This window comes from Mangifera indica, chromosome 18 (genome assembly GCF_011075055.1).
Source record: "Mangifera indica cultivar Alphonso chromosome 18, CATAS_Mindica_2.1, whole genome shotgun sequence".
In the NCBI taxonomy this organism is placed as follows: domain Eukaryota; kingdom Viridiplantae; phylum Streptophyta; class Magnoliopsida; order Sapindales; family Anacardiaceae; genus Mangifera; species Mangifera indica.
Window position 1 is genome coordinate 12,380,915 of NC_058154.1, and position 27,453 is coordinate 12,408,367.

The 27,453-nt window shown below is 34.0% G+C and overlaps 4 protein-coding genes and 1 pseudogene across 7 annotated transcripts; 2 read left to right on the forward strand and 3 right to left on the reverse strand.

Annotated features, from left to right (window-relative positions):
* The first annotated feature begins 1,721 nt into the window (after nucleotides 1-1,721).
* LOC123202376 (indole-3-acetate O-methyltransferase 1-like) lies at nucleotides 1,722-4,110 on the forward strand. Its single transcript, XM_044618284.1, has 4 exons — nucleotides 1,722-1,864; nucleotides 1,951-2,367; nucleotides 2,904-3,179; nucleotides 3,664-4,110. Exons 1-4 carry the CDS (start codon nucleotides 1,754-1,756, stop codon nucleotides 4,015-4,017), a joined length of 1,158 nt encoding a protein of 385 aa, XP_044474219.1. The 5' UTR covers nucleotides 1,722-1,753; the 3' UTR covers nucleotides 4,018-4,110.
* A 1,212-nt stretch (nucleotides 4,111-5,322) lies between these two features.
* On the reverse strand, nucleotides 5,323-8,476 carry LOC123201269 (protein HOMOLOG OF MAMMALIAN LYST-INTERACTING PROTEIN 5-like). The gene is made up of 6 exons (XM_044616696.1): nucleotides 8,281-8,476; nucleotides 8,062-8,162; nucleotides 7,116-7,225; nucleotides 6,772-6,847; nucleotides 6,509-6,649; nucleotides 5,323-6,204 (listed from the first exon to the last, which is right to left on the reverse strand). The coding sequence occupies exons 1-6, from the start codon at nucleotides 8,372-8,374 to the stop codon at nucleotides 5,452-5,454; spliced, it is 1,275 nt and encodes a 424-aa protein (XP_044472631.1). The 5' UTR covers nucleotides 8,375-8,476; the 3' UTR covers nucleotides 5,323-5,451.
* Nucleotides 8,477-10,277: 1,801 nt separating this feature from the next.
* LOC123201973 (65-kDa microtubule-associated protein 1-like) lies at nucleotides 10,278-26,157 on the reverse strand. Of its 4 annotated transcripts, none has more exons than XR_006498892.1 (12): nucleotides 26,013-26,157; nucleotides 24,890-24,941; nucleotides 24,679-24,773; nucleotides 24,389-24,589; nucleotides 24,016-24,267; nucleotides 23,710-23,925; nucleotides 23,469-23,624; nucleotides 23,072-23,383; nucleotides 22,775-22,862; nucleotides 22,243-22,391; nucleotides 21,664-22,076; nucleotides 10,278-10,393 (listed from the first exon to the last, which is right to left on the reverse strand). XR_006498892.1 is itself a non-coding variant. In XM_044617660.1 (11 exons), exons 3-11 carry the CDS (start codon nucleotides 24,748-24,750, stop codon nucleotides 21,774-21,776), a joined length of 1,749 nt encoding a protein of 582 aa, XP_044473595.1. In that variant the 5' UTR covers nucleotides 24,751-24,768; nucleotides 24,890-24,941; nucleotides 26,013-26,157; the 3' UTR covers nucleotides 21,390-21,773. The 4 variants fall into 4 exon arrangements, 2 of the variants coding, with proteins under 2 accessions (XP_044473595.1, XP_044473594.1); XR_006498891.1 differs by lacking the exon at nucleotides 10,278-10,393 and adding an exon at nucleotides 21,390-21,571; XM_044617660.1 differs by lacking the exon at nucleotides 10,278-10,393 and having other exon boundaries at nucleotides 21,390-22,076; nucleotides 24,679-24,768.
* On the forward strand, nucleotides 12,545-14,765 carry LOC123201772 (indole-3-acetate O-methyltransferase 1-like). Its single transcript, XM_044617326.1, has 4 exons — nucleotides 12,545-12,628; nucleotides 12,715-13,131; nucleotides 13,668-13,943; nucleotides 14,412-14,765. Exons 1-4 carry the CDS (start codon nucleotides 12,545-12,547, stop codon nucleotides 14,763-14,765), a joined length of 1,131 nt encoding a protein of 376 aa, XP_044473261.1.
* Nucleotides 15,879-19,233, reverse strand: LOC123201974 (annotated as a pseudogene).
* Nucleotides 26,158-27,453: the final 1,296 nt, after the last annotated feature.

Here is a 27,453-nt window from a genome sequence, read left to right on the forward strand (position 1 = left end):
ACTACCCAACTATTCATATTTAAATTTTACAGACAAGATCCCAGGTCTTTAGATTATTGGTTAAAGGTTTCAAAAATAAATTAAAGAGAGATTACTAGGAAAATGGTTAGAGTTAGATACAAATTGAACTGAGTTGGATCAACCTTTTGTTTGAGTTTGATTTGAATAAAAAATAACTCAGTTCGAGTCTGCGAGTCAACATCAAAGGTGGTTTAAGTTTAATTCGATTGAAAAGATTTTGTTTTAATTTGGTTTAAGTTTGACTCAAATTTATAATTTAAATTTATAATTTGAATATGTGGCTCAGATATATGGTTCGAATTTTTAACTCATTAACAAAACGACATTGTTTAACAATACTTAATATAATTTGAATTAAATCACGAGTCAAGTTTAAACTGGATCGAGTTGTCTACCTAACTCACAAGCCAAACTCTTTTTAAATTGAATTCGGTTTGATTTCAAATGAATCAAATTTTCTAACTCAAACTCAATTCAAATTTAAACTGAGTTGATCAAATTAAACCAGGTTTTGAGTCCAACTTAGCTCAGTTCGGTTCATCACTAATAATGGTGGTAGTCATCCTTAGATAAAAATTAGATGGGTCAAAAGTAAAATATATGACCAATTAAAATATAATAAAATTTAAGAATAATTATTGTAAAAAATTAAGGGTTATATTATTATTTTTTATGTATTTAAATTAATAATTTTTCAAATTCAAGAGGATCAACTGGGCTTCCCTTGGATCCGCCATTGAATAGTATTGGCATGAAAATTTTGTCTGTCTTAATTATGGATATGGTTAGCAAAATTGGACCAAATCTACTAGCATCATTCAAGTTTGACGAATTGAAAAGGTCAATGGACTATTTCTCACCTAAGGGTCGATGTTTTTTCAAGTATTATTTCTTTAATTTTAAAAATTTTAAATACTCATCTATGAATAATTAAATTTAACGAAACTCTAATATTTAAAATTTTATATCTTTTTTTCCTTTAAATGTTAAAAATTAAATAACAATTTGAGTCTGACCGAGCCCAGATCTCATCCATCTTATAATAATAATGGCTACAAAACATGTTATGCCGATCGGATACAAACAGTTGTCATAATCCATTTTTTATTATTACTAATTTTTCTTATGTTAATTTTGTCCTTTCTAATTAGAAGCTTGCAAAGACTTGGCTATGGTATTGTAAATTGTAATTAAATTTTGTATTTTATATTTTTATTGTTTATTTTTTCATGTAATTGAAGATACACGAGAGTTTTCCGTTAATATAGATATATCAAAAGATGTAAATATGTACATTTAAATCTCTAAAGAGATTAATTTAATAACTCATCGTTAAAATCTTTCACTTCAATATAAACATATCAAAAATATTAGTGTATACACTCAAGTCTATTCACTATAGTATAAGAGTCAAATCTAAATCCTAAAACTTCAGGTTTGAGATTTCACACATTCATGAGCTCTGAAACCAAACATTACAATAAATGTTATAACAGGAGAGGATTCAAATTCAAAACATATGTACCGACTGTTGGACATGAGTTTACGTAAATAAAACTTCCACTTTTTTTTTTTCGAATAAAATTATATATATTTATTTTTGGTATACATAAGATAAGACTCTATATTATTCATTTAATATTTTCCTCTCTTCTCTTTATATAAATTCAACTCTCCCTCACCTCTCTTCTACTCAAACACACTAGAAATTACTTTAACTGTAGCTAGGAAAATGGCTCCTAAAAGCGAGGATGTCATTCTCCCTGATCGAAAGCTCGAAATGATCCTCTCTATGAAAGGCGGCAATGGAAAGGGAAGCTATGCAAACAACTCTCAAGCTCAGGTTTCATCATCCAGACGAATTTTCATTTCTTTTTCTTAATTTTCTCTCATATTTTTCTTCAGGTTTTTCAAGTTTTCTTCATGCAGGCGAAGCACGCCCGTTCAATGCTGCACCTTTTGAAAGAAACCCTAGACATTATTCAGCTCCAACCGGGCTCCGAACTGCCCTTCACGGTGGCCGATTTAGGTTGTTCATGTGGCAACAACACACTCTACATCGTTGATGTCATCATAAAGCACATGATCGAACGGTACGAGGCCATGGGATACGTGCCGCCGCCGGAGTTTTCAGTCTTCTTCTCCGACCTCCCTAGCAATGACTTCAACACTCTATTTCAACTCCTCCCTCCTATTTCCAAAGGTAGCATGGAGGAGTGCCTAGCCACCGATAACCACCGCTCTTACTTCGCCGCCGGTGTCCCCGGATCGTTTTACCGGCGTCTTTTCCCTACAAGATCAATTGATTTCTTCCACTCCGCATTCTCCTTGCATTGGCTATCCCAGGTGATCATGAAGTTAGTATAATATGCAGTAATGGTAATTAATATACAGACAAGAAGATATTGAATTTATGTGAGCAAGACTCGAATGGATAATATTTTAATAAAATTACGTGAACACATTTTTTAGTAGATAATTAAATACATAGAGTGAATAATTAACACTTAATCACATAATAATATATCATCTATATATCTAATTATGTACTTACAAGTTTGTACACATTGCTCTTAATATTTAGTTCGTCCTTATTTTTTGCCGGCTTTGAGAAGGTCAAAAAGATAAGGCTTTTCTGGGACTGTTTCCAAAATACATTTGCTCCATTTTACTTTTGCTTTTGCTTTAGACAAAAAATACAAAAACAAATAAACAAAAAAATTGATAATTGTTGGTGGGTCAAATCTGTCAAGTTCTACTCTCTGTCTCTTCTGAATATAAAGTTTTATGTCCACCTACTAGGTTGATTCATATGTAAATGTCTCGTTTCATGAGTTTGACTAAAAAAAAAGTTTAAGTATAATGTCTATTATTAATAATAGGTGCCAGAGAGTGTGCAAGACAAGAGATCATCAGCATACAACAGAGGGAGAGTGTCCATCCATAATGCAAATCAGGAGGCAGCAAATGCATACAGAAGCCAGTTCCAAGGGGACTTGGCTGCATTTCTGAAAGCAAGATCTCAAGAAATGAAGAGAGGAGGGTCCATGTTTCTTGTCTGCTTAGGCAGAACGTCACCTGACCCTACTGACCAAGGTGGCCCTGGCCTCCTCTTCGGCACCCACTTTCAGGATTCTTGGAATGATCTTGTCCTCGAGGTAATCTTACTTAATTAATACTGTATATATAAATAAATTATAAAAACTTATTTATACATATAAATTAGTAAAATTTGGTGATTTTGAAATGAGAAAAAAGGTAAATAATCATATTACCTAATTATAAGCTACCATTTTATTTTATACATATAAGTTAATAAAATTTATTTATCCTTATAGTTGTATTTATCATTTTTTACTTTCAAATGGACAAGAAGTCACCATGCAACAAATGTTAGGTTTCATTAGCTATGTTTGGATCGGGTCCCTTAGCCCATTTGTATTATTGAATTCTCATGATTACTAATCATGATTAGCCCATATTAATCCTAACCATAAATGTTTGTTGTATAACTAGATCTATGTCATCTATATATGAATAGATGATTTAAAATTAGAGATAAAATAAATAATTAGTTCATTTAATAAAATTGTAGTATTATTCAATAAAAAATTAGTGACTAATTATATATAATTGTTATAGGGGCTTATAACAAGTGAAAAACGTGACGCCTTCAACATACCAGTGTATGCATCAAGCTTGCAAGAATTTAGGGAGGTGGTTGAAACAAATGGGTCATTCAGAATTAACAGGCTAGAGATATTCAAAGGAGGAAGCCCTTTGGTGGTTAGCCAACCAGATGACGCAATTGAGGTTGGTCGAGCCCTCGCCAACAGTTGTCGGAGCGTAGTCGGGGTTCTTGTTGATGTCCACATAGGTGAACAACTTAGTGAGGAGTTGTTTTCAAGGGTTGAGCAACGAGGTTCAAGCCATGCTAAAGAATTACTAGAGCAACTGCAGTTCTATCATATAGTTGCATCACTCTCTTTTAAATAGAGAGAATTATTGTACACAAATGGCCAACTATAAAAATTTGGCCACTATGTATTCAAAATATGTATAAATAAAGTTATTTAATATTTATCATTATATAACTTCACATAATCTAGCACATACTGATATGTGTTAAAACATATTAAAACTTAAATAGATTAATCAAATCGATTCAATTGAGATTTAGTGGTTAGTTTGATCACTTGAACCTAAATTTGTTTGTATGGTGGTAAATCTATCATCAGACCATTAACATTTTCTATTTGATTATTTCAATTAAAAATTTTAACTATATTATTAATGTTATAAATTCGATTGGTTGAGCAGACTGGTCAAGACCCTTTATTAAGTCAACACCTCTTTAAACATTGATTCCATTACATAAAAAAAACTATGGTAAATAAAGCTACTCTTTTATTTTGCTTTATTTTTATCTTATAATTATGTCTAGATGTGTTACTTTTGTGAATGAGTAAAGGGCTTGTTACCAAGAGCTTCTGGAATCCCATTGATTGTAGCTACTTTTTCAATTATTTTTTTTATTACTTTCTGACTTCATTTTTCTCAGTCAAAAGCTTTAGGATGTAGGGTTCATACGGTAGTTATTTCGGTTATATAGACAGATAAGTTTTGCCTCTTTTCATGGGGACTTGTAGACCACTTTTAAGTTTTAGTTTGAACCCTTTTTTTTCCATCGTAAGCTTCATACCGGGGATCGGTCTAAGCCTTGCATATGGAGACAGGGCCGGAGCCTGGGCCCTTCATAGAACCAGACTCCATTTGCCCACCTCCCAAAGTCAGCAGTGTGATCGAAACAACAGCTATACTGTACATGGACACCCAAGGTTGTGTGCTCGAAACCCACTGACTCCTTGGCTTACCTAATTTGACAAAAAGCAGAACTCTTAGCTTATCCATCTTATAACTATAGATTTCAACTGAACTAACTCCGATTAGATCCATTCCTAACCAAAATTATCTATCAAATGTTTGAAAGACATGAAAAATATCCCCATAGAACATAAAAACACAAGGGAAATCGTTTCACAATATGCGATCCATGCATACACGTTTGCACAAACAAATTTCGCGATAACAAACTGACTAATCACTCATAATCTAATCAAATGCTGGGAAAATTTTGGAATATATCAAGAATTTGTATTCACATCCACGTATCATGACAGTTAACCATAATTCTTCTATGCAAGAGTCCACCATCCAATGACCTTTACAAATCAAAACACATACAAAGCAATACTATGATTAGGTGTTACTATATCTTTAATTCAAAATCACTCAATCACATGATGACACATCATTTGTATATATAAATTGTATAGCAAAAGTATAGATGCATAGTTTTATTGACACATACAAAACTAGAAAAACAGGTATGAACACCACTGGATTTGGTCACATCCAAGAACACAAAACTTAATGACCAGCTGATGGATTTGTCAGCAGCTCAAGAGACTTTTTTAAGTGTTCTACAGCAACAGATACATCATCAAATGCCAAGGCTCCAACTGCAAATCTTGCAGCCTTGTGTGCCTCAGCAATTTTCTCAGGTGCAGGCTGGTAATTGCTGTCATAGTGGTATTTTTCAACTGCGATTGGGACAGGTACTGAGGTAGTCCCATTTCTGCTGCTTGAGGTGTACTCAGAAGTTGATGGGTAGCCTGCTATGGGAGGAGCTGAATGGGGAGAAGAGTATGAAGTCTCAGAGTCTTGGTAGTAAGAAGGATAATGAGTCGGTACTGATGGAAGACTGCTCTCAGTAAAACTTGGATAAGACTGGAAATTCGGATAGTTGAAAGACGGAGCATCATGAGAAGGGTAATTATGAGGCAAATGCTGCTGGGGCTCCTGTTGGTAAGATTGATGGTGGTATGACTGAGAAAATTGAGAACTGTCTGATCTGTTTATTGGAGGTGGCGGATGATAATCATGGGAAGGGTAACCAGGAGTAGGGTTAGAAAATGTGGAACTTTCTGATCTACTCAACAGAGGTGGTTGATGAAAGTCATGGGAAGGACCTGATGGGGTAATATCTGCAGAATCTGATCTGTTATCATGGAACTGAGGAGGCATTGGAACATTTGTAGAATAATGGTTATCAGGGAACTGAGGTGATGGACCAGAATCTGATGCTGGACCAGTTACAGTAGTCTCACGCGTTTGGAAATCCTGCATCACAAATATTGCTGAAACCAATCAAGAAATCTATTTAGCTTAATAAATGAATTATCATCAGACTAAAGACTGCAATTTCTAACATCATTGATGCCACAAGGAATTTTTATTTTGGCCACTGACAGCAGTATATCCTTCAACTGCATTCATCTTACACATCTAGACTCTCTATTATCCTCTTCTTCCCTGTGACCAATTGCCATCATCACAAAAATGGAACTGAAAGGAAAATATTGTGAGTATATGTTTTCTGTTTCGTTTGATTCAACAAGCTTAAGAAATGAGTTTAGGAACATACATGTGAAGCACTGGGTGTAATTGGTGGAATTGATTGATTTTCATCCCCACCAGGAGGCCCTGGGATTGGCTTCCTTCCTTCCTTCAGGGCTTTCCTTATATCTGCAGCTTTCCAGGCTGCATACTTCTGTTTCTGCTCAAGCTGTAAAATTTTACATAAAAATTATATATTGCTAAATAGTTAATAATTGAATTTCTGATGTTTTAAATGTAAGCTTTGAGTAGATGAAATATGATCTGAATATAGGATAACCAAAAACTCACATCAGGCTGAAGTGCACCAAACTGGTTCAAAATCTCAAAGAAAGTGCTTGCTGCATAAAATGTTTTTGCAGTATTCCTGTAAAAACCTCAAAAGATTTAATTCCTGAAAATGAACTCATAAAGAGAAGAAAAAGAGAAATGGCACAAATTTGCAGAAGCAACATGAATCAAGATCAGATGGAGCTTCAGGGCATGAGGCATATGTTCCACAAGTGCCTCGCACTAAGACATGACAACACAATGCATTTACCAACAAAGGAGACAGCAACAGATGAGTGCTGGGTCACTAGTATCACATGTCTAGTGGAGCATAGCCAGATACAAGGAAATAGAATTTGACATACAAGTCCGCTCGTCCAGCATGATCTTGCTTGTCTGCCTTTGTGAAAACATTCAATGCAAATCCCTCTAGATACAAATTGTCTTCAGGCCCCAACTTCAATGCCTTCTTATCCTGTAAAGCAACAAAACAGTTGGACACCAATGTGGCGGAAAAGATAGTTTTTTAGTAAAGCCTATCAGTCAACAAGAGAATAGATGTCAGAAAATAAAAGATCACTAGCCACACATTTCAGTCTTTTGCTTTAATAACTCATCCATAGTAAACTCTTTTTATTTCTGCTGCATATGTAACATCTACTTGTACCATCTGACACTACCATCCATTGCAATTTACATTAAAAAGCAGTATGCCTACAAAGAATATATTTTTCAATCTCACCTATTCTGAGAATAACACCTATATTAATCATTAACCGTATTTCCAGCAAGTATGTTAACAGTGTATATACAAAATTATGTTTACATTCCACAGACAACCAAATAAACATTAGCAATGTCCACCAGAACTGTCAATGCAATGATACAACAACTACAAAGCCCCAAAATTTAAAACAACATCTGCTTAAAAAAGCAGAGAATAATGAAATAATCAGATTTTCCACAAATGTAAGCGCATTACAGGAAGTAAATACATATATAACAGGGTAAGCTCTAAAGTGGATCCCAACCATTGTTTTAGCACATTCCAGATTAGGCAACCTGGTAACTTAAATAAACCCAGAGCCTCAGAAATTGTGCCATCCAAAACACAGTTAATAAGTAACTAAAATCTCGTTCTCTACTTCAAACAATTTCAAGTTAACTCACAAATTTAACCAAATAAAAACTTTCACATACTCACTTTCAATTTCCCACAAAACAAATAGACCCAGTTCATTAAACACAATAATAGTCAATACCAATATTTCAAAACTCAAAAATTTCTTCAACAACACCCAAAACAAAAACCTTTTCAAGCTGGTTCATGAGAGAGATAAGGAGCGAATTGGTGGTCTTGGTCCGCTCGCTCGGAGGAATCCTCAACCCTCTTTCCATCGCATATAATCGGCCTAAACAAGTAAAAATAAACACCCCCAAAAAAGACTTCGTAACAGGGATCAAACATGCATTAACAGAGAACATAGGGTTACAAAATATTTACATGGAAAAAAAATAGGAGGAACTTACAATAGTATGCGACAAGCGGCTCATGTTTCTGTAACTCATCAGCTCGTTGTAGGTAAGCTAGCAGAAGCTTTGCTGGCTCGGTTTCGTTCGCCATGGCTTAGCTTGAGCTTTGCCTCTTTGATGCCTTCGATGAAAGCCAGAGGCATGAAGGTGCGCTTTCGTACCGAGTTCAAGGTTGAGCTCTGAAAGGTTATTGAACCGACGTCGTATTCGAGGGACTTAGATGAAAAGCTTTAAATAGTAGATTGTTTTTCCAAAAACAAAATTCTCTTTTTTTTAGTCTTTTATATTCAATAAAACTATGTGTACTCACTTTGGATACATAAATATATACAAATTTATATGTATCATCATTTGATTGAATGATTTTGAATTAAGAATAAAACAATAACCGATCATATGATGATACATATGAGTGTGTATGTATTTATGTACCTAAAGTGGGTACACATAGTATTACTCTTTTATATTTTTTCAAGGAAAACTCATTGTATAAAATAATTATGTATACTAATAAAACTCAATTGTTGTATGACCTAAGGATGGATTCAAATCGAATATGAGTTAAACTTAAGCTAAAACTTTAGTTTGACACCTTGACTCAGGTTTAATGATACATCAGTTCACCACATTAGAACTTTTTTCTCTCTTGCAATTCTTTTTCTTTTTTGACAATGTATTTTTTCTAATGACTCTTATTTTTGACATTACTATTTGTTATTCGAACCAATTCAAAGTTTCAAACCAATTTTTTCAAATTTGAGCTACTAATTTTTGTTTATGTTTAACTTGATTTGAATCCACTTCTAATGATCTTCATATATTTAATTTTTAGGTCATTCAACAAAAGTGTTGATATCCATGTATACATTTATGTTGATGAATTGCCATAAAATTAAATTTAAACAAAAATAACGTAAATTTATATAGAATTTGAACAATGATATGTATCCCTTATTTTAAGTATTTAATTAGATATTATTTTATCTTTAATTAAAATTATTCAATCATATGAGCAATTGAGTCTTCAAATTAGGTGCACAACATCAAAATTAAGGAAGATAATGAAAGCAAACTTTGTCTGTTGTATGTGTTGTTGAGGTCCAAACCCAACAAAATTTTTTGATTTAAACACCAAACCTCACTAAACTCAAAATGAGATTTAGGATATTAGCATAAATCCACCACTCTAACATTAAGAAGTTGATCTCGAATTGTGACTCTTACTAGACTCAAAGTTGACTCGTTTATCAATTTAATGATATTATTTATCTTATTAATGATATTATTTACCCATTCGACAAAACTATTTATCTTGTTGATAACTTTTTAATGACATTATACATCAATTCAAGCAAACTTAAACTCAAACTCGATCTGAATATTATGATTATGATCTAAACTCAAACCAATCTCATACTCAACTTGACTTAGATCAGATTTATCTCTAATACAAATACATATACAAACGCTAACATATTGTTATTGAGTGTTTTTATATTAAAAATAAAATAACGTTCAATCACATAATAACATAATAATATTTATATCATGTTTGTACTCATTATTAATACGTATAATATTACTCGAACTAACACATGCTACTCTCATGTATTATGAAAAAGAAAAATTATCCCTACATATAAGTCATAACATGATAACCATGCTACATACCACTAACTAAAAGTGAATCCAAACCGAATCAAACTCAAACTTAAACCAACTTGACTTAGCTTAAAAGAGTCAAACTCAAACCTAGACTCGAGCTTGCCAAGCACCCCTCAAATTATCTTGAACTTGACTTGACTTAAAGGAAGTCAAGTTCATCTACACCAAAACCAAATTTGAGTTATTTAACTCGAGACTATAATCGAGTTAAAATTAACTAAAACAATACAGTTTTAATATGTATTAATTAAAACAACATCATTTTAACAAATTCTAATCAAACTTTTTTTATTGTCAAACTTAGACAGTACAAATTCTTAGGCTTAAACTTGTCTCAACCAAGCTGGCAGCCCGAGCTCAATTGCGAGCCCTACCACTTTCCCATAACTAATTGATTGTAGTTGTTTTGTACATTCGTTTTACGAAAGAGTCTTCGATTCTTTTGCTGTAAGCAAAAAAAATAACAGAAAAGTATGATTTAAAACAGTGGGAAAAGATTATAACAGCTTATAACATACACAGCTAAAAACAGCTTACTCTCCCGTCACTTCAGGTATCTCTTTGGGTTCTCTCTATCCCTACAGTAGACCAAGTAAAAACCATAGTAATATCACAAGGGTGTAAACCTAGAAATCTCCTCTTTTATTGTCACGGTGAGGCCGGAACTGGGTCGGTACCCGAAACATGGGAGGCTGCATCCTCTTTTGACATGGCAACATGGTTTGCAGGTGCAGCTGGCCTGTTGATGCTATCCCTCCTTCCATCTTTAGACATGGACCTGCTACCATTTGCATTGAGAGATAGCCGTCTGCTTGGAGTTCCATTGGCACCCCCGTTCGCTCTTGGGCCTACAACTTTCTTTGTACTGGCAGGGCGGGCAGGGCTGGACCTTGAACCAAAAACGGCTTCTTGCTCTGTGCTTTGCTGCTCATGCTGGTACGTCTTTTGATCCTATGAAGCCAACAAAGACATAATTCAGGTTGGTAACATCATAATGTAGACGCTGAAAATGAAAGTATCTGCCGAGCCAAATGCTAATAAAAGTTGGAGGCCCTTGAAGTCTAGTCCAACTTAGTTCAATTCGATTGAAATGATTTTGTTTTAGTTTGATTCAAATTTATAGTTTAAATTTATGATTTAAATGTGTGGTTTCAATATATGGTTTGAATTCCTAACTTATCAACAAAATGATATTGTTTAACAATACTTAACATAATTTGAATCAAGTCACAAGTCAAGTTTAAACTGGATCGAGCTATTTACCTAACTTACAAGCTAAACTTTTTTTAAATTGAATTCGGTTTAGTTTTAAAATAAATCAAACCTTTTAACTCAAACTCAATTCAAATTTAAACTGAACTAATCAAGCTGAACCAAGTTTTAAGTCTAACTTAGCTCAGTTCGATTCATCACTAATAATAGTGGTAGTGATCCTTAGATAAAAATTAGATGAGTCAAAAGTCAAATATATGACCAATTAAAATATAATAAAATTGAAGAATAGTTAGTGTAAAAAATTAAATTAAGGGTTATATTATTATTTTTTATGTATTTAAATTAATAATTTTTTAAATTCAAGAGGATCAATTGGGCTTCCCTTGGATCCGCCATTGAATAGTATTGGCGTGAAAATTTTGTCTGTCTTAATTATGGATATGGTTAGCAAAATTGGACCAAATCTACTAGCATCGATTCAAGTTTGATGAATTGAAAAGGCCGAAGGACTATTTTCCACCCAAGGATCAGTGTTTTTTCAAGTATTATTTCTTTAATTTTAAAAATTTTAAATATTTATCAATAAATAATTAAATTTAACATAATTTTAACCTTTAAAATTTTATCTTTTTTTTTCTTTAAACTTTAAAAATTAAATAATAGCTTGAGTATGACCAAACCCAGATCCCATTCATCTTATAATAATAATGGCTACAAAAGATGTTATGCCGATCGGATACAAACAGTTGCCATAATCCATTTTTTATTATTATTAATTTTTCTTACGTTAATTTTGTCCTTTTTGATCAGAAGCTTGCAAATACTTGGCTATGGTATTGTAAATTGTAATTAAATTTTGTATTTTATATTTTTACTGTTTATTTTTTCATGTAATCAAAGATACACCAGAGTCTCTCATTATGGGTATATCAAAATACGTTAATATATACATTTTAAAGAGATCAATTCAATAACCTATCGTTAAGATCTCTTACTTTAATATAAATATATCAAAAAATATTAGTGTATACACTCAAATCTATTTACAATAGTATAATAGTCAAATCTAAATCCTAAAACTTCATGTTTGAAATTTCACACATTCACGAGCTCTGAAACCAAACATTACAATAAATGTTATAACTGGAGAGGATTCAAATTCAAAATATATGTACCGATTTTTGGACATGAGTTTAAGTAAATAAAACTTCCACTTTTATTTATTTCAAATAAAATTATATCTGTTTATTTTTGGTGTACATAAAATAAGACTATATTATTCATTCAATATTTTCCTCTCTTCTCTTTATATAAATTCAACTCTCCCTCACCTCTCTTCTATTCAAACACACTTGAAATTACTTTAACTGTAGCTAGGAAAATGGCTGATCGAAAGCTCGAAATGATCCTCTCTATGAAAGGCGGCAATGGAAAGGGAAGCTATGCAAACAACTCTCAAGCTCAGGTTTCATCATCCAGACGAATTTTCATTTCTTTTTCTTAATTTTCTCTCATATTTTTCTTCAGGTTTTTCAAGTTTTCTTCATGCAGGCGAAGCACGCCCGTTCAATGCTGCACCTTTTGAAAGAAACCCTAGACAATATTCAGCTCCAACCGGGCTCCGAACTGCCTTTCACGGTGGCCGATTTAGGCTGTTCATGTGGCAACAACACACTCTACATCGTTGATGTCATCATCAAGCACATGATCGAACGGTACAAGGCCATGGGATACGTGCCGCCGCCGGAGTTTTCAGTCTTCTTCTCCGACCTCCCTAGCAATGACTTCAACACTCTATTTCAACTCCTCCCTCCTATTTCCAAAGGTAGCATGGAGGAGTGCCTAGCCACCGATAACCACCGCTCTTACTTCGCCGCCGGTGTCCCCGGATCGTTTTACCGGCGTCTTTTCCCTACAAGATCAATTGATTTCTTCCACTCCGCATTCTCCTTGCATTGGCTATCCCAGGTGATCATGAAGTTAGTGTAATATGCAGTAATGGTAATTAATACACAGACAAGAAGATATTGAATTTAAATGAGCAAGACTCGAATGGATAATATTTCAATAAAATAATGTGAACATATTTTTTAGTATATAATTAAATACATAGATTGAATAATCAATACTTAATTCCATAATAATATATCATTTATATATCTAATTATATATTCAAAAGTTCGTACGCATTACTCTTAATATTTAGTTCGTTCTTATTTTTTGCGGCTTTGAGTAGGTCAAAAAGATAAGGCTTTGCTGGGACTGTTTCCAAAATACATTTGCTCCATTTCACTTTTGCTTTTGCTTTAGACAAAAAATACAAAAACAAACCAACAAAAAAATTGATAGTTGTTGGTGGGTCAAATCTGTCAAGTTCTACTCTCTGTCTCTTCTGAATATAAAGTTTTATGTCCATCTACTAGGTTGATTCATATGTAAATGTCTCGTTTCATGAGTTTGATTTAAAAAAGAGTTTAAAGTATAATGTTTATTATTAATAATAGGTGCCAGAGAGTGTGCAAGACAAAAGATCATCAGCATACAACAGAGGGAGAGTGTCCATCCATAATGCAAATCAGGAGGCAGCAAATGCATACAGAAGCCAGTTCCAAGGGGACTTGGCTGCATTTCTGAAAGCAAGATCTCAAGAAATGAAGAGAGGAGGGTCCATGTTTCTTGTCTGCTTAGGCAGAACCTCACCTGACCCTACTGACCAAGGTGGCCCTGGCCTCCTCTTCGGCACCCACTTTCAGGATTCTTGGAATGATCTTGTCCTCGAGGTAATCTTACTTAAGTAATATTACATGTATAAATAAATTATACAAACTTATTTATATATATAAATTAGTAAAATTTGGTGATTTTTAAATGAGAAAAAAGATAAATAATCATATTACTTAATTACAAACTACTATTTTATTTTATACATATAAGTTATTTATACTTATTGTTTTATTTATCATTTTTTACTTTCAAATGGACAAGAAGTCACCATGCAACAAATGTTAGGTTTCATTAGCTATGTTTGGATTGGGTTCATTAGCCCATTTGTATTATTTAATTCTCACTAATCATGATTAGCCCATATTAATCCTAACCATAAATGTTTGTTGTATAACTAGATCTATGTCATATATATATCAATAGATGATTTTAAATTAAAGATAAAATAAATAATTAGCTCATTTAATAAAATTGTAGTATTATTCAATAAAAAATTAGTGACTAATAATATATAATTGTTATAGGGTCTTATAACAAGTGAAAAACGTGACGCCTTCAACATACCAGTGTATGCATCAAGCTTGCAAGAATTTAGGGAGGTGGTTGAAACAAATGGGTCATTCAGAATTAACAGACTAGAGATATTCAAAGGAGGAAGCCCTTTGGTGGTTAGCCAACCAGATGACGCAATAGAGGTTGGTCAAGCCCTCGCCAACAGTTGTCAGAGCGTAGTCGGGGTTCTTGTTGACGTCCACATAGGTGAAAAACTGAGTGAGGAGTTGTTTTCAAGGGTTGAGCAGCGAGGTTCAAGCCATGCTAAAGAATTATTAGAGCAAATGCAATTCTATTATATAGTTGCATCACTCTCTTTTAAATAGAGAGAATTATTGTACACAAACGGCCAACTATAAAAATTTGGACACTATGTATTCAAAATATGTATAAATAAAGTTATTTAATATTTATCATTATATGGCTTCGCATAATCTAGCACATACTGATGTGTGTTAAAACATATTAAAACTTAGATCGACTAATCAAATCGATTCAATTGAGATTTAGTGGTTAGTTTAGTCACTTGAACCTAAATTTGTTTGTATAGTAGTAAATTTATCATCAGACCACTAACATTTTTTATTTGATTATTTTAATTAAAAATTTTAACTGTATTATTAATGTCATAGATTCGATTGATTGAGCAGACTGGTCAAGTCCCTTTATTGAGTCAACACCTCTTAAAACGTTGATTCCATTACATAAAAAAGCTATAGTAAATAAAGCTACTCTTTTATTTTGCTTTATTTTTATCTTATAATTACGTCTAGATGTGTTACTTTTGTGAGTGAGTAAAGGGCTTGTTACCAAGAGCTTCTGGAATCCCATTGATTGTAGCTACTTTTTCAATTATTTTTTTTATTACTTTCTGACTTCATTTTTCTCATTCAAAACCTTTAGGATGTAGGGTTCATACGGTAGTTATTTCGGTTATATAGATAGATAAGTTTTGCCTCTTTTCATGGGGACTTGTAGACCACTTTAAGTTTTAGTTTGAACCCTTTTTTTTCCATCATTAAACTTCATACCAGGGATTGGTCTAAGCCTTGCAAATGGAGACAGGGCCGGAGCCTGGGCCCTTCATAGAACCAGACTCCATTTGCCCACCTCCCAAAGTCAGTAGTGTGACGGAAACGACAGTTATACTGTACATGGATACCCAAGGTTGTGTGCTCGAAACCCACCGGCTCCTCGGCTTACCTAATTTGACAAAAGGCAGAACTGTTGGCTTATCCATCTTGTAACTATAGATTTCAACTGAACTAACTCAGATTAGATCCATTCTTAACCAAAATTATCCATCAAATATTTGAAAGACATGAAAAATATCCCCATAGAACATAAAAACATAAGGGAAATTGTTTCACAAGCGATCCATGCATACACTTTTGCACAAACAAATTTGGCAATAACAAACTGACTAATCACTCATAATCTAATCAAATGCTGGGAAAATTTTGGAATATATCAAGAATTTGTATTCACATCCATGTATCATGACAGTTAACCATAATTCTTCTATGCAAGAGTCCACCATCCAATGACCTTTACAAATCAAAACACATACAGAGCAATACTATAATTAGGTGTTACTATATCTTTAATTCAAAATCACTCAATCGCATGATGACATATCATTTGTATATATAAATTGTATAGCAAAAGTATATATGCATAGTTTTATTGACACATACAAAACTAGAAAAACAGGTATGAACACCACTGGATTTGGTCACATCCAAGAACACAAAACTTAATGACCAGCTGATGGATTTGTCAGCAGCTCAATAGACTTTTTTAAGTGTTCTACAGCAACAGATACATCATCAAATGCCAAGGCTCCAACTGCAAATCTTGCAGCCTTGTGTGCCTCAGCAATTTTCTCAGGTGCAGGCCGGTAATTGCTGTCATAGTGGTATTTTTCAACTGCGATTGGGACAGGTACTGAGGTAGTCCCATTTCTGCTGCTTGAGGTGTACTCGGAAGTTGATGGGTAGCCTGCTATGGGAGGAGCTGAACGGGGAGAAGAGTATGAAGTCTCAGAGCCTTGGTAGTAAGAAGGATAATGAGTCGGTACTGATGGAAGACTGCTCTCAGTAAAACTTGGATAAGACTGGAAATTCGGATAGTTGAAAGACGGAGCATCATGAGAAGGTTAATTATGAGGCAAATGCTGCTGGGGCTCCTGTTGGTAAGATTGATGGTGGTATGACTGAGAAATTTGAGAACTGTCTGATCTGTTTATTGGAGGTGGCGGATGATAATCATGGGAAGGGTAACCAGGATTAGGGTTACAAAATGTAGAACTTTCTGGTCTACTCAACAGAGGTGGTTGATGAAAATCATGGGAAGGAGCTGACAGGGTAATATCTGCAGAATCTGATCTGTTATCATGGAACTGAGGAGGCATTGGAACATTTGTAGAATAATGGTTATCAGGGAACTGAGGTGATGGACCAGAATCTGATGCTGGACCAGTTACAATAGTCTCACTCAGTTGGAAATCCCGCATCACAAATATTGCTGAAACAAATCAAGAAATCTATTTAGTTTAATAAATGAATTATCATCAGACTAAAGACTGCAATTTCTAACATCATTGATGCCACAAGGAATTTTTATTTTTGGCCACTGACAGCAGTATATCCTTCAACTGCATTCATCTTACACATCTAGACTCTCTATTACCCTCTTCTTCCCTGTGACCAATTGCCATCATCACAAAAATGGAACTGAAAGGAAAATATTGTGAGTATATGTTTTCTGTTTCGTTTGATTCAACAAGCTTAAGAAATGAGTTTAGGAACATACATGTGAAGCACTGGGTGTAATTGGTGGAATTGATTGATTTTCATCCCCACCAGGAGGCCCTGGGATTGGCTTCCTTCCTTCCTTCAGGGCTTTCCTTATATCTGCAGCTTTCCAGGCCGCATACTTCTGTTTCTGCTCAAGCCGTAAAATTTTACATAAAAATTATATATTGCTAAATAGGTAATAATTGAATTTCTGATGTTTTAAATGTAAGCTTTGAGTAGATGAAATATGATCTGAATATAGGATAACCAAAAACTCACATCAGGCTGAAGTGCACCAAACTGGTTCAAAATCTCAAAGAAAGTGCCTGCTGCATAAAATGTTTTTGCAGTATTCCTGTAAAAACCTCAAAAGATTTAATTCCTGAAAATGAACTCATAAAGAGAAGAAAAAGAGAAATGGCACAAATTTGCAGAAGCAACATGAATCAAGATCAGATGGAGCTTCAGGGCATGAGGCATATGTTCCACAAGTGCCTCGCACTAAGACATGACAACACAATGCATTTACCAACAAAGGAGACAGCAACAGATGAGTGCTGGGTCACTAGTATCACATGTCTAGTGGAGCATAGCCAGAAACAAGAAAATAGAATTTGACATACAAGTCCGCTCGTCCAGCATGATCTTGCTTGTCTGCCTTTGTGAAAACATTCAATGCAAATCCCTCTAGATACAAATTGTCTTCAGGCCCCAACTTCAATGCCTTCTTATCCTGTAAAGCAACAAAACAGTTGGACACCAATGTGGCGGAAACGATAGTTTTTTAGTAAAGCCTATCAGTCAACAAGAGAATAGATGTGAGAAAATAAAAGATCACTAGCCACACATTTCAGCCTTTTGCTTTAATAACTCTTTTTATTTCTGCTGCATATGTAACATCTACTTGTACCATCTGACACTACCATCCATTGCAATTTACATTAAAAAGCAGTATACCTACAAAGAATATATTTTTCAATCTCACCTATTCTGAGAATAACACCTATATTAATCATTAACCGTATTTCCGAGAAGTATGTTAACAGTGTATATACAAAATTATGTTTACATTCCACAGACAACCAAATAAACATTAGCAATGTCCACCAGAACTGTCAATGCAATGATACAACAACTACAAAGCCCCAAAATTTAAAACAACATCTGCTTAAAAAAGCAGAGAATAATGAAATAATCAGATTTTCTACAAATGTAAGCGCATTACAGGAAGTAAATACATATATAACAGGGTAAGCTCTAAAGTGGATCCCAACCATTGTTTTAGCACATTCCAGATTAGGCAACCTGGTAACTTAAATAAACCCAGAGCCTCAGAAATTGTGCCATCCAAAACACAGTTAATAAGTAACTAAAATCTCGTTCTCTACTTCAAACAATTTCAAGTTAACTCACAAATTTAACCAAATAAAAACTTTCACATACTCACTTTCAATTTCCCACAAAACAAATAGACCCAGTTCATTAAACACAATAATAGTCAATACCAATATTTCAAAACTCAAAAATTTCTTCAACAACACCCAAAACAAAAACCTTTTCAAGCTGGTTCATGAGAGAGATAAGGTGCGAATTGGTGGTCTTGGTCCGCTCGCTCGGAGGAATCCTCAACCCTCTTTCCATCGCATACAATCGGCCTAAACAAGTAAAAATAAACACCCCCAAAAAAGACTTCGTAACAGGGATCAAGCATGCATTAACAGAGAACATAGGGTTACAAAATATTTTCATGGAAAAAAAATAGGAGGAACTTACAATAGTATGCGACAAGCGGCTCATGTTTCTGTAACTCATCAGCTCGTTGTAGGTAAGCTAACAGAAGCTTTGCTGGCTCGGTTTCGTTCGCCATGGCTTAGCTTGAGCTTTGCCTCTTTGATGCCTTCGATGAAAGCCAGAGGCATGAAGATGCACTTGCGTACCGAGTTCAAGGTTGAGCTCTGAAAGGTTATTGAACCGACGTCGTATTCGAGGGACTTAGATGAAAAGCTATAAATAATAGATTGTTTTTCCAAAAACAAAATTCTCTTTTTTTTTTTTTTTCCTTTTATATTTTTTTCAAGGAAAACTCATTGTATAAAATAATTTTGTATACTAATAAAACTCAGTTGTTGTATGACCTAAGGATGGATTCGAATAGAATATAAGTTAAACTTACGTTAAAACTCTAGTTTGACACTTTGACTCAAGTTTAAAGATATATCAATTCACCACATTAGAACTTTTTTCTCTCTCGCAATTCTTTTTCTTTTTTGACAATTTATTTTCTCTAATGACTCTTGTTTTTGACATTACTATTTGGCCAAAGGACTATTTCCCACTCAAGGTATGCTGCAATCTTAAGTTTTCACCCTTTAACTATGGAAATATCAAACACCTACTTATGAGCAGTTAAAATTAACGGTGATAAAGGTAAAATCGTCATTTTCTCTATAATATTAAAAAATAAATTAAAATATAATCTATTTTTACCCCCTTAAACTTTGAAAACTAAAATTTTTTCTCAGCCTAAGTTTTAAAAATGGTAATTTCACCTTCGTCTCCCAAAGCTTCTCCGACGCCAATCAGGCGTCCAACTGGGAGGAAAGAGATCGCCAGAAGAAGAGGATGCTTCGGGAGAGAGAGATCATCGGCAATGGAGCTGGAGATGTCGTCGAAGATTTCAAAACAAAACCTTATGGTGAAACTGTCATTTTTTAAAACTTATGCTGGGGGAAATTTTTAGTTTTTAAAGTTTAGGGAGGCAAAAAGAGATAAAATTTTCAGGTGTTAGGGTTCTGTTAAATTTAACCGGTCATGGGTGGGTGTTTGGTATTTTCATACTTAAATGGTAAAAACTTGAGATTGCAACATACCTTGGGTGGAAAATAGTCCTTTGGCCTTACTATTTATTATTTGAATCAATTCAAAGTTTCAAACCAATTTTTTCAAATTTGAGTTGAGTTCAGACTAATTTTTGTTCAAGTTTAACTTAATTTAAATCCACTTCTAATGAATTTCACATATTTAATTTTTAGGTCATTCAACAAAAGTGTTGATATCCATGTATACATTTATGTTGATGAATTGCCATAAAATTAAATTTAAACAAAAATAACGTAAATTCATATAGAATTTGAACAATGATATGTGTCCCTTATTTTAAGTATTCAATTAGATTTTATTTTATTTTTAATTAAAATTATTTTATTATATGATAATATATAACAAATTGAGTTTTAAAATTAGGCGCACAACATCAAAATTAAGGAAGATAATGAAAGTAAACTTTGTCTATCGTATGTGTTGTTAAGGTCCAAACCCAACAAAATTTTTTGATTTAAACACCAAACCTCACTAAACTCAAAATGAGATTTAGGATATTAGCATAAATCCACCACTCTAACATAAACAAGTTGATCTCGAATTGTAACTTTTACTAGGCTCAAAATTAACTTATTTATCTATTTAATGATATTATTTATCTCATTAATGATATTATTTATCCATTCAACTAAACTATTTATCTTATTAATAACTCTTCAATGATATTATATATCAATTCAAACAAACGCAAACTCAAACTCGATCTAAATATTATGATTATGATCTAAACTCAAACCAATCTTATACTCAACTCGACTTAGATCAGATTTATCTCTAATACAAATACATATACAAACGCTAACATATTGTTATTGAGTGTTTTTGTATTAAAAATAAAATAACGCTAATAATAATATATTAATATTTATATCATGTTTATACTCAGTGTTTGTACTCATTATTGATACGTCTAATATTACTTGAACTAACACATGCTACTCTCATGTATTATGAAAAAGAAAAATTATCCCCACATACAAGTCATAACATGATAACCATGTTACATACCATTAACTAAAAATGAATTTAAACCGAATCAAACTCAAACTTAAACCAACTTAACTTGGCTTAAAAGAGTCAAACTCAAACCTAGACTCGAGCTTGCCAAGCACCCTCAAATTATCTTGAACTCGACTTGACTTAAAGGGAGTCAAAATCGAGTCAGGTTCATCCACACCAAACCAAATTTGAGTTACTTAACTCGAGACTATAACCAAGCTAAAATTAACTAAAACAACACAGTTTTAACATGCATTAATTAAAACAACATTATTTTAACAAATTCCAATCAAACTTTTTTCATTGTCAAACTTAGACAGTACAAATTCTTAGGCTTAAACTTGTCTCAACCAAGCTGGCAGCCCGAGCTCAATTGCCAGCCCTACCACTTTCCCATAAGTAATTGATTGTAGTTGTATTGTACATTCGTTTTATGAAAGTCTTGGATTCTTTTGCTGTAAGCAAAAAAAAGAACAGAAAAGGATGATTTAAAACAATAGGAAAAGATTATAACAGCATATAACATACACAGCTAAAAACAGCTTACTCTCCAGTCACTTCAGGTATCTCTTTGGGTTCTCTCTATCCCTACAGTAGACCAAGTAAAAACCATAGTAATACACAAGGGTGTAAACCTAGAAATCTCCTCTTTTATTGTCACGGTGAGGCCGGAATTGGGTCGGTACCCGAAACATGGGAGGCTGCATCCTCTTTTGACATGGCAACATGGTTAGCAGGTGCAGCTGGCCTGTTGATGCTATCCCTCCTTCCATCTTTAGACATGGACCTGCTACCATTTGCATTGAGAGATAGCCGTCTGCTTGGAGTTCCATTGGCACCCCCGTTCGCTCGTGGGCCTACAACTTTCTTTGTACTGGCAGGGCGGGCAGGGCTGGGCCTTGAACCAAAAACGGCTTCTTGCTCTGTGCTTTGCGGCTCATGCTGGTACTTCTTTTGATCCTATGAAGCCAACAAAGACATAATTCAGGTTGGTAACATCATAATGTAGACGCTGAAAATGAGAGTATCTGCCAAGCCAAATGCTAATAAAAGTTGGAGGCCCTTGAAGACTAGTTGTTTCAGTTTCTGGCAAATGATTTTACCCAGATCAATCAATAAAACTTACCCTCATCCTCCGCTTTTCGTCTTCTCTTTCCTGCCTGAGCATGGCATATTCATCTAGCATTGCAAGTAGAGGGACACCATCATAAGTGAATGATATGCCACGGTCTTCCTCCCATGCTCGAGTTTTGGCAACCAAGGAGTCAACAAGAGCTAGATGGGCATGGAACCCAATTAGTTTGAAAGGCTAATAATCCAGAGAACACATACATGTAAAGTTGCATACATGGTTGTGATTTTCTGTGGAACCTAATTATTTGAGTCTCAATATCCAATTTTGAAAGGCTCCATAAAGTATCAATAGCACTACCGACCGCCAAAGAAAATTGGCAAAATTTAGCAACACCATCCAGCATAAATTTAGGTTGAGCACATGATCTCCGTAAAAGTTAAATAAGATTCCATAAACAAAATGTGCGCTTTTTTGCAGGTTAAGAAGTTCATTCATGCATATATTAGAGCCTCTCTCATTAGAAGACACTATTCAAATTTCTATAAACATACATTTGTAAGATGCCCTCTGACTCTATGCATACCTGGAATCTTGTTTACCAGAATACGAGCTTTTTCTGCTCGCTTGAGATTCAAGTGTGCACCTCTGCTTGCATTATACCTATTTTCATCCTGTTTCAGGAAGGCAATATCAGTGCTGCTCAAAGTAAATAAATCCAAACTCAGCTAAGTTTGAACTAAATAAACTCAAAATGTATAACATAGAAGAAAAGCCCCACTCAACCATATCTTCTTTATCTGATCTACATTTGGTGGTCTAAAGTCATCATAACATGATCATCTCTCTAACAAGTCACAGGGGCTAATGGTTATAGCAGTACCCGATTGTAATCTTCAAGCCAACTCTCTTCTTCACAGGCTGACATCCATTTCTCAACCTTGTCTAAGATGTCTTTTCTGCTGAGAGCTTCATCTTTGGCTTTTGCTATCTGACCATCCATGTCTGCTAGTAACTCAGCAGGCTCCACATTCCCAGAATCAATGAGTGCCAAAATTTTTTCTCTAGCAGCCACAGGATCTATTTCAATATGAGCACGGGCATATATTTCTTCAAGATCTGCTTGCTTTTTAAAGGCAATTTCCTTCATTCTACTGGCTTTAAGTTGATCAAGCCTTTCAACTTCTACTTCAGCCTTATTTAGAAGTAACAAGAAAATGAGTAAACACTAGAAAAGACGCATTCAAAACATAGTTTTGTAGACTGTAAAATTTGAATACCTGCTCAATCAGATCCAGAGCAAGGGCACCAGGGACAGTGACTTCATCTACAGAAGCAGATATGTTACAGGTAACATGGTCAAACAATTTCCTTTCTTCATCAGGGGTATCCATTAGATTCCATAGATCAATTAGTTGAGTAGCGAATTCTTGAAGCTGTGACAGGGATTATCAAAGACTTAATATAATGTTGTGAACCCAGGTTGCAATTGTGATTGAATTGGAATATTTGAAAATTTACCTTATGAAGCCTCTGCTTCTTATCTTCTTTCAGTGATAAGACTGTCTTAGCCAACCGAGACAGGGTGTCATTGCTAATGCTTTTAGATTGCACACCAGTAGAGTCATTTAAGCTTGGATGAACTTCAGTTACAGTACTGAAGAAGTCCATGCCAAGAACAGCACAGAGATCATGCACAGTGCTAACAAATTCAAGGACCTTGTGCAGCCTATCACTCTGCAACATGAAGTAAGTAATTACCTACTATCAATTCCATAGATGTAAAACAGAAATCGATTCACTGCTAATAAAAGTTCAAAAAGATACCTTCTCTTTCTGAAGTTCTTGGAGCTGAGCTTGATATTCATCTAACTTCTTCAAGGTTAGGTCAGCCTCATCAACTGCAGCAGCCTGCTCACTGAGGCTCAAGTTCCCAGCAATTTCTCCACATATCTTTTGAATTTGTGATTGTACTTCTGAGAACTCCTTTACTCTCTCCTCTTTCTGTTTCCAAAGCTGTTCAAGTACCGGTGCTATAGCTGCAAGTTGCTCCTTAATTGTTCCTGAAGTCTTTGTAGGCTGTAATAGAACCAGAGAAATCCATGAGTAAACTAGATAACCATCTAGTGCAAAATAGTAGGTTCCACTTCCTAAAATTTTCAACCACCAAAACCTAAAACCCAAAACAATGATTACTTACTCCAACGAAGCTTTTTTCGCCAAGAGCTGACAGAAGACTTGAAAGTTCAACTTTTGCATCTGACAAGGCCTGAAGAAGTTCTGCTCTTGACTTTGCTGCCAGCTCCACCTTCCTCTTATACACATCCAAGCACTCCTTCTCTATCTGAAGAAGCATCTTGTCTCGTTCCTCATCAGTTTCACCAACTTCATCCCAGATTTCCTAAAGCCAATCTTGGATCAGTTCACTGCTATTCCTTCATGGCATGCACATAAAAAATGAGCACACACTAAAATCAGAAGCAAAATTACCTGCAGTTTCTGCAGTAAAGAACCACAAGTTGTTTCTCCAAGAAGAGCATTTTCAGTATCTGTCACCGCCATTCACGTAGTCACTACAACCTGCCCTGTTCAACATATTCAAAGACAATCTTTATGTTTCTGTTGGGACAAAAATATAGTCTCAGAAAATTTTGAAAAAAAAAAACAGGAACAGCAAAGAATGCAAATAAAATCCAGATACCTTATTGACCAGCAAGAAACAGCAGTTTACTAGACAAGGTGAACATGCAAACCTGTCAGAATAGTCATAGATAAAGATATGAAGTTACTCAGCTGTAGGTTTTTGAATTGGCATAATTAAAGAGCATTATATAATAAATTCATTCGAAAAAATAAGCCTTCAACTGTATAGGCCAAACAAGATTTTTGCAGACAAACAGTATTCTGATATCAAGTTCAACCATACCAGATTATTTGGACAATACAAATATGAAATTACTGGAAATAGTTATTTTTCCAACAACTTAAACTCGTAAATTCTATTTGATTCCAAGGAAATTTAAGAAAAGAACCCACAGATAAACCCTTGGACAGCTTAACAATTAGACAAAGAGACACTTTACTAGACAAAGCAAGCATTGGCTGGATTGGCATGAAGTTTACCACACAAGCTACCAAAATAGCATAAAACAGAATTAACAGTCTAAATTTGTTCTCTCATCCCACATTTCTCGGTAACAAACAAGGTGTTGATTCATATACACAAAATCAAATCTTTCAAACTCCAGTTTTGTTGCTCACGTTTTAAAGAAACAGAGTGAAACTAGCTTCCTTCAGTTAAACTAAAACCAATCTCAACCCCATCACTCATCAGCAATCAAGCTCTTAAACCATCAAAACCTTGCATGCAGAACAACATTACTAATTTCACTCAAAGCCAAAAAAAAAATTATCAACTTCCCCTTTTACCCACATTTTCAGAGCAATCAAACAAAATCTTTACCTTCATTAGACTCAGAACCCACTTAAATAACTGAACCCAGAAATCCAATCACTATACAAACGCCAATCATGAAACAGAGAGCATCAAAACCAAGATCCCAACTTCAAAAACAGTAAACAAAACCCTCAATTTCACAAAAATCAAACAAAATTCACCTAACATCACAGAACACATTTCACAAAAGAAAAAATAAAGAAGCCTCATTTCCAACACGTGTTGTACTAAACTCCCGAACCCACATCAGCAAAATAAAAAAAGCAAGAAAAACAACCTCATGTAACACATACAGATCTCTTTCACTGGCAAAACAAGAACAGGTACATTACATCAACAAACAACAGAAACTGAACCAAATGCTTACAAAGATCAGGACTAGGAGCTGAAACTTCTCTCTCTGAGTTTTCAGATCTAAAATCTGTAATTTTTTTTTTTTTTTTTCCTTGTTTGGGTTTCAGTGTTCAGTGTGCAAAGAGAAAGAGAGTGAAGTTAACAAAAGATCAAGGCAGAGGGAAGTGGAGAGTGGAGCCCTTTATAGCTGGTCGTTCTGAAGAATTTTCTTTGTTATTAGGCCTTGCTTTTAGAGTTAATTACAAGAGTGACAACGATGACTGCTCATTATCCAAAAACAGGGAATTGAGTTAAATTAAATTAAATGTTAATTAAGATAAAAAAAAATTAATTTTATGCTGCCAAGATTAAATAAAATTAAATTAAATGTTAATTAAGATTAAATTTAAATATTGTAAAACTTAATTTAGGAACCCAATTTTGAAAATAGAGTCCTCTCAAAATTTTGGATCTTATGAAAGTAAAATACAAACATCTTTGTTCTAAAATATTGGGTTTGTTGAGATTTGAGAATAAGAAATAAAAAAACAATATATTTCCTTTTTAATTGCAAAATGCTTGAAATAACTTGCAAGAGAGGAAATATCCAATAATAGAGAATTTTGTATAGTTGATGCATTCTCAAGTATGCTAAACAATAGGAATGGTTCAACAAACTTTTTATTTAGGTATAATGCAATTCGAGCTGAATTAAGATCGGATTACTGTTTAGCTTGAATAAATCATGTACAAATTAAAGAAATTTCAAATTTGCTTGAATTCGATTTTTTGCCAATATCATCACATTGATGTTTATCTCACTGACAATTATTCTTTACTTTTTCCTTTGATGCTATTATTCACCAATTGAACAAATCGAGTTTGATCTCAAACTAATCAATTTGGCTTCAAATTGTATTAATTTGATGTAGTCTTTTGATACTTAAATGGGTTTAGTTAATAAGTTTATTATAAGAAAAAATATACATGTGTTCCACTAAAGGGGGAATTTTTTTGGTAAGGTTTTGCTGAGAAGGGCAAAGAATAAGGAAAAGACCCAAAAAGGGTCACAAGAAAGGTAAAATGTTGGCATAAACAAAGCAAGCAAAAGGGCTTAGTGATTGCTTGTTAGGTGTCATCAAGAATCAAAATCTAGAGGTCATTATCTAACATCTGTCTTAATTTAATTTGCAAAATTATACATCATTACCCTGCAAAGTCATCACACTAGAGACAAAGTCTATCAACCAAACTTTGATTTTGGATATTGCAAGGCAATTGCTCATTGATCGCTACTTCAGAAGCAATTATTCCCTTTTATTTGCTAGTTGGATTGGGTTTGCCCATATAAGATTTTGGCTCATAAATTATCAATAATAACTCCATACCTAAAAAATTTTAAATATATAATTAAATAATTTTAAATTAAAAATAAAGTAATATTAAATTATATAATAAAATATTATTTATACATT